The sequence below is a fragment of the Xiphophorus hellerii genome, chromosome 8, assembly GCF_003331165.1.
Source record: "Xiphophorus hellerii strain 12219 chromosome 8, Xiphophorus_hellerii-4.1, whole genome shotgun sequence".
In the NCBI taxonomy this organism is placed as follows: Eukaryota; Metazoa; Chordata; class Actinopteri; order Cyprinodontiformes; family Poeciliidae; genus Xiphophorus; species Xiphophorus hellerii.
The window spans coordinates 5,292,322-5,304,674 of record NC_045679.1 but is presented as its reverse complement, the minus strand read 5'-3'; the positions used below and the strand labels follow the sequence as shown (position 1 = coordinate 5,304,674).

Genomic DNA, 12,353 nt, shown 5'->3' with positions numbered 1-12,353 from the left:
TTTAAAAACAAAAATGTACAACAACATTTTAAACTCCAACTTAGTAGTTTGTCATTGATCCCCATCTTTTACATGCAGTTAATAGGAGTTGATTTAATTAACATTAGTTTATAGGAAACCCAGCAAATCATATATAATGTGCTTCCTGCACATTATATATGATTATATTCCTGCTCACAACTCTCTGGAAGTTGTTACTGAAGGAAGCACTGATGTGCAGGAAGCCAGTTTGTACCTGCCTCTGTTACCCTGCAGCCTCGGATGGCTGAGGGTAATGTAGCAGATGATCTTCCCTCAACGTGTGATGCTGCGATATAGAAAAGACGAGACACACGTTGAGCTCCTTTTACCTTCAACAGGAAGATTTATTCTTCTTATGATGACCGTACTCCATATACAACACTACATATGCAATAGTTCATATCAAATACTTCAGGTATCACTGTATAACTTCAACAAATAACCCTTAGATTCAGTACATTACAAATGACTGCAATATCCCTTTAAACAGAACGAGAATTATTTTAACATGCTCCATCATGAACTTTATTGAATGACAAAATATTTTAGACAGCTTTTAATTCTCCAAACCAATTAGTTTTGTTTCAACTCAAATATCTTGTCCCTTTTCCTCAGACCTTTTGTATTTTTAACTGTCAAAATAAAAATATATGGATTTGCTTTTAACTATTTTAATTGCTTTTACAATTTTTATTCTGCACAACATAAACTTTAATATTTAAGCAATGTAGCTTTTAACTGTATCCACTGTTTTAACAACATTACAGTATGTTCTTGGCCTCACTAGATACTCGCACTAGCTATCCAAACAGCTAAACAATCTTGAAAGATGAAGAAAATCCTGACGGCGATGACTGGTTAATAAAGTTTACTTCAGTGATAGTTCAATAATTTTCTTCTCCTTCCTTTTTTGTGAAACTGTAACATACAGAAATGCAATGTATTACAATCTAGGCTTTACAGAGCGATACAAATAAAATAAAGGACCAACATGACATTGACTTTCAATGAAATGAGGATGTTAGCTAGCGATTAGCAACAAAGATTAGCATATGAAAACGGACTCATTAGCACAATAATAACGGGCTATAAACATACAACCTTACACAATACCATCGTATTATGTAACATTACAAGTGTCTTAATGTTTTTACCAAGTAATACTCACAGACAATGCTTTAACAAACACCAAGAAAGAACTAGGAGGAGTGTGGAGCGGCCGTTGGATTCTGGGCAAAGCACTTCCTGTCCATATTCTTCTTCTACTATTAACTTAAACAATAACTTAAAGTGACCACAAGGTGGCGTATTTCAACTAATAATAACACTAGCAATATTATACACAATAAACATAACACAGTATTTTATGTCTTACACAAAAAAACTACAAACTGCTCCGTTAATACTGTCTCTTCATGCAACCATTTACTCATTGAGTTTGACAACAACTTTGTTTCTGTGTTTTTTAATAACCCGTAAAGAAAAGACACCAGAAAAATGTCTTTTACCGTTTCAAAAGTGAAAAATACAATAAGTTCAGAATGAATTCAATCTCTAGACCTTCAACTGTTTCTCAGCTCAACATGTACAATGTTCGCTCGCATTAGCATTAGTTAGCCTCCAGAAATACGTCCCGTTTTCTACACAATGTCCATCCAAAGCTGCACAAAGTGACCCACCAGTTGACTCTCGAGTCTATAACCTCTTAACTCTTAAAGGACAAAACATTTATGCATCAAAATACATTTTTACTGACCTGCGATATAGAAAAGACGAGACACACGTTGAGCTCCTTTTACCTTCAACAGGAAGATTTATTCTTCTGGTGTGTTCAATCTTTTCTTGGTCACTAACGCGTCAGCGCCCCTAGCGGCCATGTGTAGAATTGCACGGACTAACTGAAATAACACTACAGAACTTATTACGATGAGAAATTAAAGATACAAAATGAAAAATTATGTTGGGGTGACTATTTTCTTACTTCTTGGTTTTGTTTACTAACAGCTTGTTTTTCACCCCTCTAAGCCTCCAGGTAGCAAATTGATGCAAAGCAAACGTCAGTAGCAAAGTCGCTTTGTTCAATTCTTTCAAGCGTTTAATTTTTGTTTCTTCTGAAACTTGCTGGATTAGAAAATGTTGGCCAGTGTTGTTGCGCAACACCCCCCCTCCCCCTTCTTTCTCTATTCTCTCACTCTCTACTTCCTCTTCTGAGAGGGGAGATGTGCTACCAGCTCTCCTTCTAACGGGTTAATTGAGTTTCCTAAATCTGCCGGGATTTATCCTGTCCAGAACTGAAGTAAACTCTGTTTAAGCCGGTTTCGAGAAACGATTCGCCTGGTTTTCTGACGGCCTACATCCAGGTGTCCCACCCTTCTTCCCCCTGTGAATTAGCCAGACTGAGCAGCCTACAGCCAACTAGTTTCACAGAGCACACCTGTTAACGGTCGCTCGTTCTGTATTTTACAACTTGCATTTGTTATTGAACCAGGTAGGTTTTAGTGACTCGGGCGAGTCCCAAGGATGACGTTTTAAATTTGGGCTACCAGCAACCTAAAAACATTTTAAACTTTTTCCTCTCCAGAATCAAACATCACAGCTATTTTACAACCATCAAAGAACTTTAAGGTGACTCATTAACTGAATGTCCACAACATCTTTTAGATTTTCTTTATGCTAAATATTTTATTAGTAAGGCATTTTTGCAAGGGTCAGTACAGCTTAATTCAGTAGCAGAAATAATCAAATAAGTAAAATCAATCATCTAGTCTATCTTTCCCTACTGCTGACACTAAGAACTAAAAAAAGGAACCTTTGAGAGAGACGGACGGAGTTTGGTGTTTCGAACCCCAGACCTGGCCTGATGATGAAGAAGGTGTTGCAGCAGGAGGAAGATGTTGATCAGCGAAGGCAGGAATCTCTGTAGGTCTGATGAGCTTCTTCCCCGCATGGATGGTGAGGTCACACAGGACTTGGTGCTGGCAGGAAAAAAGGCACCAGTTCTTCTTCTTTGTCTTTGCCTTTGTCTTTGTCTTCATCTTTGTCTTTGGGGTCTGAACCCAGCTGATGAAAGAAGTGCGATTTGAAGCCACAGGTTGTGGGCCTGACGGGTTGGTCCCCATGGCAGGACAGTCTCCGGCTCCGTGGCCCCGGCTCTTCTTCAGCTGCAGAGTTCTTTGTCCATCTCTTGGCTCGAAGCTGCCCGGAGGATCCAACGAACGGTTCCTCTTTTGCACTCACCTTTTATAGGGTTTCTGACTGCTCAGACAGATGATCTCATATCCATCACTGTCTTACAGACATTTCCTGATGTCTGTGCTAATGTCAGGGTTGCTCAACCTCCTATGTCCGTTGTCTTCACAACCTTTCACCTAAATAAGGCGTTGATCATCTCTGCTCTCCTGTTAGTTCCTTGCCTTTCACCTTTCACCTACTCTCTACCTCCAACATATCAGTGATGTTTAATTGCAGTTACACCTTTTACACCATTTCAAGTTCAATGTCAAAATCACATTTATATCACATTTATTTTCTTTAGCTTCTCTGATCTAGCATTCATTTATAATTTTATAACCATAACTTATATCACATTTATTTTCTTCAGCTTCTCTGATTTATCATTCATTTATGATTTTATAACCATAACTTATTAATTATCCTTATTATAATCTTAATGTGAGTTATTACAGATGTTTTTCTGAAAAGAAACCAAGAATAATCCATGATTCTAATTATTTGATACAAAGTTACAGTTACTTGTTTTTCTTGTAAGTGTTCCCACAAATGTACGTGTAAATATTATTACAAGTAAACCATTATTAATATAAGTATTTTACTTTGAATCTTATCAAATTACTCAAAATGTTTAGATTTAATTCTTTAACCTTTCATGCTTTAAATTGGGGCCTGCCATGCAAAGCAATGGCAGGAACCTATTACTATTGTCGGAGATAAGCGTCTCTTTAATATTCTTCTTCTTTATTTTTCTTCCGTCACCGTTAATGCGGCTCATACCGCTGGGTGCACACCTACAAATGAGGTATCAAAACGTGCAGAAAATTCACGCCATTGGAGCTATTACTTTTGGTGGGATTTGGGGTTAACGTGGCGACATAATTCGCAAAAAACTACGAAAAAAACCCCATTATAAGTCAATGGGAAAAATCCTGGAAATACCCTATTTTTGAGGATTTTCTGTGTCGTCACAAATTCACCTAGAAATGCCATTCAAATTTCATTTTGTAGATACGTCTGTGATCTCTTCGAAAGTGAAGACGGCTCGTCGATACCAGTTACGGTTTGTCCACAATTTGCCTCTAAGCGACCCAAAGTTTCTCATTTTTCCTAAAATTAGAGTGCTTCTCTCGCTGATTAGAGTGAGAAATCAAGACAACTTTTTCAGCCCAAATCATTTTTGAAATCGCCATCACGGCCACAAATATCGCACGATTGGTATCAAAATCGGTCCTGACATTGATACGCCTGTCTGCTCCGGTAAAATGTTTTCGAAATTTATCTAGACCGTACGGTTTTCTGTCACGGTGCTTCAGAGCAAAGTCATGCGACAGGATTTTCTGAGGCTGTCTGAGGCTCTCTCCCATGTATTTGAATAGAATTTCAGATCTGGGCACAACATTTCTTTCTCTCATCGCTGTAAATGCTCTGAGTGAGGTACAGATATGAATCTCGGGACTATCGCAGAAGACACATAGGCCTCTCATACGCTCCAAACGCTTTTCGAATATGTATTACGGTTCCCGGACAGGAAGGATTTGTTTCCAATGCTTTTTTTCAGTAAAACGTGTTTGCTCAAACACACAATTGTGTGTTTGAGAGCTCAGAGCTCACACCCTGCTGAGACCATTATTTACCATAGCAACGGAACTCAAGAGGCTATTGGCTGCTGATTAGGACTACAGATACGCATCATTGTAGTTCTATCTATAGTGGAACCCTCAGTTGAAACAGATCAGGACTGAACTGGCCTTTAGAACTATTTGCTGCTATGGGCTGTATATAACTGATTTAACTCAGGAACTGTTACACATGGTATTAGTTTGGAACTTTAAAATTAAGCATAATAATAATTTCAAAATAAAAGCCTTGAATATTTTTACATCAGGTAATTGCTGTTTTTGGCTTTATTTGACTTTTTCATCCAAAGCACTGTTACACATGGGATTAGTTCGGAACTTTAAAATGGAGCGTAATAATAATTTCAAAATAAAAGCCTTGAATATTTTTACATCAAGTAATTGCGCTTTTTGGCTTTATGTGACTTTTTTATCCAAAGCACTGTTACACAATGGAATAGTTTGGCCCTCTGAAATGAAGCATACTGAAAATTTCAAAATAAAAGCCTTGAATATTTTTACATCATGTAATTGCTCTTTTTGGCCGTATATGACTGTTTCATCCAAAGCACTGTTACACATGGGATTAGTTCGGAACTTTAAAATGGAGCATAATAATAATTTCAAAATAAAAGCCTTGAATATTTGTACATCATGTAATTGCTCTTTTTGGCCGTATATGACTTTTTCATCCAAAGCACTGTTACACATGGGATTAGTTCGGAACTTTAAAATGGAGCATAATAATAATTTCAAAATAAAAGCCTTGAATATTTTTACATCAGGTAATTGCGCTTTTTGGCTTTATGTGACTTTTTTATCCAAAGCACTGTTACACAATGGAATAGTTTGGCCCTCTGAAATGAAGCATACTGCAAATTTCAAAATAAAACCCTTGAATATTTTTAAATCAGATAATTGCTCTGTTGAGCATTATATAACTGATTTAACCCAATGACTATTACGCATGGGATTAGTTTGGCCCTTTGAAATGAAGTTTAACAAAACTTCCAAAATAAAAGCCTTGACAAAAATTTTAAATCATACTGAATGGTGCACATCCGCCTTACTTAACGTTCTTGTGGTTCTCCGCGTGCCACTGATTACGTTGCGGCGTTCTTTAGCGTCGATGCCAATTTGTAGCGTGACGACGCCGGGCCCAAACCCCACGGGCGCGCCTTGGCAGGCCCCGGCTAAATTTCTTCAGAAATTTTGTTTTTCTAGTTAAGGAATAGTCTCAGCTATTTTTTATAAATCTGCAGGCTGGAAACTTACTTCCTCTTTTTCCAGGAAACCTGCTTTTCCTGTTTAATGACTCTCTCTGACTGACTATGATTTCTTATGATTAGATAGAGAAAAGTAGAATTAAAGCAAAGTTTGCTGGAGACAAAAACAACACACACAACCAGATTTATTTTATTGACACCTAAGTCTACTGTTGGGCCTAGATGTCACTTGAGTGATTCATTTTAAAGATAACTTTATTTATTATTACTGTTAAACTAAAATCTCCAGCATGGGGAAGTGGGATGAGCTCGGATTTTCTTGACACCAGCTAATGAAAATCTATAGAGAATGCGGTTCACATTGTCAATGCTAACCATGCCAGCCATTGATTTAAGATGCTAAAGAAGCCATTGTAGTTTTATTTTCAATTAGCCAAATCTTGCTTTGCTGCACCATTTCCACTCCCTGATACAAATGATAGAGAGAAATATTTAAAGAGAAATATAAATAGGTGGAAATCGGTTTTACAGAACCCTGAGTTTAGCAATCTGCCACAAATCTCTGGCTGGTGCATCTCTAACCACAACATTAAAGTCAAATAGTACCAAAGAACTTGATAGGCTGGTGTTTACAGCAATACATTCCTGATAATGGCTCCTGTCTGACTGATAACGGTGAAGAGCGAACATGTAAACTTGCTCTTGCTGCTACACATTTTTCTGAATAGTAGTGATTTGTTATTGTGATTGTCGTTGTCCTGTCCTCATGCTACCCTCTTCAGGATGTAGAGGATACCGATGTTGTCGATGGTGACGAAGGTGGAGAAGTCGGGCGACACGTGGATCTTCTTGAGGGCGCTTCCTGTCAGATAAAACGTCTGCAGGGATTCACCTCTCGCCACGTCCCACCACTGGATGCAACACAGAGAAGAGAGAATCACTTCATTTTCAATATTTCTAAACTTTTACAGTGAAGTACATTGAAGTGATTCCTTTTTTCAGCTTTTTAGATATGGAAAACCTTGAATTAAACAAACATAACAGGTGACTGTGAGGTATTTCTTCCTCTACTAAATGTAACCAACAACGATGAATTCAAACATATGATTCCATATCTGCTACAACACATTTAATAATTGAAGAAAACTCCACATGAGAGCTTTAGGAGGTATGCAAAACGGACCAGGATGGATTTCTAGCATCGGGCAGCACAAACGCACATGGAAAAGCTCTCAATCCCCCTCGGCTTCCCTCACCAATTCGGTTTAATCTGTGTTTAAAGCCGACATTTTCCAGAGCAGCTCAGTCTCACCGGGAAAAATCAAAGCCACATCAAGTCATTCATTGATGGCTTGGGATGAGTGTGTTTGCAGAGGCTCATCTTTGACAATATTTAGCATGATAATGTCACATCACAGCAGGGGACTGCAACCTCTTCCAGCTACATAATAAATAAAAATCATGAGTCACATCAGTGGGTTGAAGCTTTTACTGGAGCGTCTAGTTGTAAAGCCTGTGTGATGCCGTCTGTGTGAATCTATTTAACATGGGAGGCGAGCTCCTCCATTTCCACATACAGGAAAACAGCAACAGAAGAGAGGAAATAAATGTGGCTCCATCCATCGTCCAATCAAGTCTGACTATCTTCTGTCTCACTTCACAGAGCAGATGCAGTAGATCTACTAAATGTACCTCGATTAAATTACACACTGGGAGCTTTGTTTACTGCTACTATGGTTGTAAATTGAAGATATCATATTAAAGAGCCTGAATACAAAAATGCATAACACATTTTTTTATGTTTCCTAGTAAAAAAAGTATAAAATCACCAACTTTAGTTGGTCTATTATATAAATTTCCAAATAAAATGCTATGAAGTTTGTGGTTTTATTGTAACAAAATGTGAAATAAAAAACACTTGACTATATTTCAGACATTTTAGTCCAGGCAACTTAATTGCTATAAAATATTAAGTTAATTTTATATCATTTAATGGCTACACAAATGTCTGTGAGTGAATGTTTAATCATCCATCTGTCACTGGTTTTGTATATTTTTAATGTTATTATTGCAACTTTTGTAAGCTTTATTTCTACTGAACACCTTGTTCAGTTCAGCTCATTCCCAGAGTCTCTAATCTCACCAGTAGCTCTCAGCTCTGGGTGATGTCACCACATGATTGGCCCAAACAGCAGCAGCATCCACTGCTACCAGCTGGAACATCAACCCACACACACAAGCACATGTCAGCTCCCACACATACGGCATCAGGAGTTATCTTCAAACATAAACCCTCATCGATCAGAAGTGCTCTCCCATGGGAATTACATCACTGCTCAGCAAATAGCCAATCAGAGGCGGGCTGAGATCAGCTGCTCCGTGACCCCGTCTGTTATAAGAGTAAAGGCAGCAACAATCAGGCTCATGCTAACTCCAGTCACATCACAAGGTGGTACTGAGGTCATGTTTGCAGTCAATCTCTAGATATATAACTGTAAAAAGATGCACTGCTTCATTACAGTGGCGATACAGAAGGAAAGCAGCTAAACTCAGCCTCATTTTCTTCTGATTGTTTGGTTAAAGTGCTATTTTAAGGCCTGCTAGATTGGCAGACAGCGATTGCCTTCCTCCATCTGCTCCCTTACGCCAACTCCAGCTCCAAGTGTCAGATGTTTAGTTATTTCTCTGCCTTCCTTAGCAATAATCGTCCTTGCAATAAATGCAGGCCTATCTGTGAACTGCTGGGAGGCTTACTGAATTGGCTGTGGCAGCCAGTCGAGCTGCCAGAGTGACTGCGAGCGTCGCCTCAAACGCAAGCCGGAAGTTCATGATTCAAAACCATCTAGTTGGTGTCATATCAGCCGAATAATAAAATCAACACTTCCAGAATGTAATGGTTTTTCATCAGATTCTCTAAATCATGATTTTTTATGTCGTATTTTATCAATATTTTGAATGTCAGCAGTATTCTGCACAAATGAGTAGGAGACACTTCCAACAATGTGGATTCTTTGTCTCTCCTCTCGTCCTCCAGATTCTGTAACCTTGATCCCAAAATGAATTGCAAACTTTAATTTGAACAGATGACTTTGGACCACTGGGTTCTTTGTCTTCATATCCCAGATATGTTTGATTCTGAGTGTAGCGGCTCTTGATGAACCGATTCAAGTCTTAGTTCAGCTGTGAAGATCCCCAAAGTTCTTAGACGAATTTTGCTTTAAAATCTTCTCAAGGCTGCAATAAACCCTGTTGCTGGTACACAATTTCCTACCACACTTTTTCCTTTCACTCAACCTTCTATGAACAGAGTTTAATATAACAACAATCTTTAGTGGCATCCCCTCCTTGTGAAGGGTGTCGATTACCGTTTTCTGGTCATCTGTTCAGTCACCAGTCTTCCCCATGATTGTGCATCCTACTGAGCTATATTGTGTTTAACTAACGCCCACATGTTTAATAGGATAACTGAGAGAAACTGGATTTTCTGAGGAGAAAAATGAGTGTTTCTTTGTCGTTCTCTACTGTGAACTCCACATAAATCTTGCGTTTGCCTACCTTGATGTAGCCTCCGGTAGAAACCAGCACAGAGTTGTTTGGGGAGAAGTGCAGATCAGTCACCCAACCTCCATGTACAGAATCAGTGGCGTCTTTACTTTCCTGGGAACAAACCTTCAGTAAAGAGCCATCTTTAACACTCCAGATCTGTGGCAAAAAAGAAACAACTCCATCATACACCTGATGAAAATCCATTATCCACTATTGTAAGACAAGCAGTTCTCTCCATTATTGGCAGCTTGACTCAACACTTAGCAAGTGCAAAAAACATTTCAGTCAGATCCTGAGATTCTTGTTGACTTCTCATGTTTTTTAGGAGCATAAAACATCTTTATTACATACTGAAGAATCCATTTGTTCCCGTTTCAAACAGGTGGATCAGAAACATACAGATAACTAGTCATTGTTTCCCCACTTTTACTCCGCCAGAGGAATTATTTTCCAATTGTTTACAATTATGTGAGCATGTGTCGCATTTAAATAGCTCATTGATCCCAAGCTGCAGGCAAACGGAGAATTGATCCTGATGGCACTTTTCCACGACTGTATTAACAGAACCTTCATCAGCAGTAACTAAACCCGACAAAAGTGCAGAGAATCAAACATCAGGAATGCAGGAAGTATCTAGGAATCTTTTCTTAATTTTTTAATTTGCAACTTATGAGTTTTGATCTGACATGTGAATGTATATAAAATCTTCATCTAATTTATTTTGATCCAAGGTTTCCCCCAGAAAACTTGCTAAGCCTGGTATTCAGGTGTTAGGACAGTCATTCATCCAGCCGTCCGTCGTGTTTTTGAGTTTAAAAATGTTTAAAGTTGACAGGAAATTTGAAAATATCACTTGATAATTATGTGTTATTGAAAGATTGAAAGATTAATATCTGAACACCAACTATAAAGCCTTAAAAAGGCTAAGATTTCTTTTAAAAGCGCAATGCTAAGCCTGATGGGAGAACAAATAAAGCCTGGTGCCCCGCCAGGCTTATAATACACTGGGGGAAACCCTGTGATCATCTTAAAGGAAATTGGTTGCGTTTTTACTTTTTTTCCCTAAACCAGAGCTTGATCCTTTTCAGAAGTATAATTGTTGAGGTGTAATGTATCTGCATGCATGAAGTCCTGGTTAAGTCCGTTCTTTTGGGCCTTAATTTCATAAACTAATTCCAACAATATAAGATATCAGTAAATTTAAGAATTATATAACAGTTTAACAAATCACAAACTGTTTTCTAAAGAATCCAATCCTTTAGGTGTCTATATTCTCATTGTCAAGAGAATTTAAATGGTCTTTTTGTGCTTTGAGGTACAAACTTCCAACTGTGTTTTAAAGAATCTGGGTCCATTTTAGAAGAGTTCAGTTCAGGTTTTGAACCAGATATGACTAAATGCACTCCAGATTTAATTAAAAGCAGATGAAATAGCTCTTACAGGTAAAACAACAAGCTACAATTCAGATTCAAACTTCAGGGTCATTAGCATGTGGTGATGTGCCGCCATAGTTTGTGTAGGACAGAAGAGGACACACATTCCCCCCTCGTTGGACAGCGAAAGAAGAAAAAAGACAATAGAAAAATCTTTCAGCGCAAAACAGTTGCCGCCCTTCAGCAGGATGCCGCCAAGGATAGGAAGTCATACTGCACTGCACATCTTTGACACAAACACATTACATATATTCTGTACTTTGGCCACAGAAACGAGTGGAAATTTCATTGAATTTCTTGCAATTAGATTGAATTGCATGAGCCACTTAAAACAGTGAAACTTTTAAACTCTCCTCCTGCCACTGCAGCATTTTCTGTTGCAGCTCTCATTTTTTTAGACTACTTAATTCAACTTTGTGTGATTTTTATGTATTCCTTTTTATTTTTGCACATGAACTTCAGGTCTGAAGAGCCTTAGAGGTCCAATTTACTCTCTCCGTCTCCTCCCACCAGCAATCGTCTCCTCCTCCTCAGGCTCTCCCTCAACTTCCCAGTTTACACCTCAGCCTCCTGTCTTTCATCTCAATCCCTCCTCACATGCATGCACTGCAGTAATCATGATGTATTAGTAAGCACTTACTCTAAATGAGGGAATCTGGGAATCTGGGAATAAATGTTGACGGCTCTAATTACATTTTGTATTCTGAACAGGAAATTAGATGGTTTGAGGCGCTGTCGCTGCATTCAGTCTGCAATGTGTGATAAAAACCTCCTCTGCAATCCCTTTAACCCCCTTTAATTTACATCTGAACCGGAGCAAAGGTGAAACTTTAACAACTTTGTGGTAAACGAGGCATTTGGTATTTGGCCACTTAACGCCACAAAAGCAGTTCCTCTGGTTCTGTGTGCACCGAAACCTTTTTACATCCTGTACAGATTTTTTATACTTGTGCATGTGTATTAATTGTTTTTATCTTGTAACCAGGTTGCTATGTATTGCAATTTTTTTTGCCCAGGTCCCTTTTGAAAATGAGATTTAGATCTCAACGGGGTTTACCTGGTTAAAAAAAGGATTAATTAAAAAAAATAAAATAAAATAAACAGATTACAAAAACGTGACATTGAAAAAGAGCTTCTACTTCCTGGTTCTGTTGCTCTGAAGGAAAAAACTACAAGCCAAGTAGACTGTGACGTCATCAGTTACGCAACATCCGTCACATTTACTTTCGGTTTGAATTTCCCTGTTCATGTGCGGCTCCAGACCGTTAGTTGGGTCT

The 12,353-nt window shown here is 38.4% G+C and overlaps 1 protein-coding gene across 1 annotated transcript; it reads right to left on the bottom strand.

The window, feature by feature from the left end:
* Positions 1 to 6,760: 6,760 nt before the first annotated feature.
* LOC116724602 (apoptotic protease-activating factor 1-like) lies at positions 6,761 to 9,847 on the bottom strand. Its single transcript, XM_032570380.1, has 2 exons — positions 9,653 to 9,847; positions 6,761 to 7,008 (listed from the first exon to the last, which is right to left on the bottom strand). The coding sequence occupies exons 1-2, from the start codon at positions 9,845 to 9,847 to the stop codon at positions 6,862 to 6,864; spliced, it is 342 nt and encodes a 113-aa protein (XP_032426271.1). The 3' UTR covers positions 6,761 to 6,861.
* Between the last annotated feature and the right edge of the window lie 2,506 nt (positions 9,848 to 12,353).

What these genes read in the sequence shown, in the direction of transcription:
- LOC116724602 (XM_032570380.1), bottom strand. Translation starts at nt 9,847, where the DNA reads ATGGATTTTCATCAGGTGTATGATGGAGTTGTTTCTTTTTTGCCACAG. An exon ending in CTACCGGAGGCTACATCAAG is followed by an intron (nt 7,009 to 9,652) that starts GTAGGCAAACGC and finishes TGTTGCATCCAG; the next exon opens with TGGTGGGACGTGGCGAGAGG.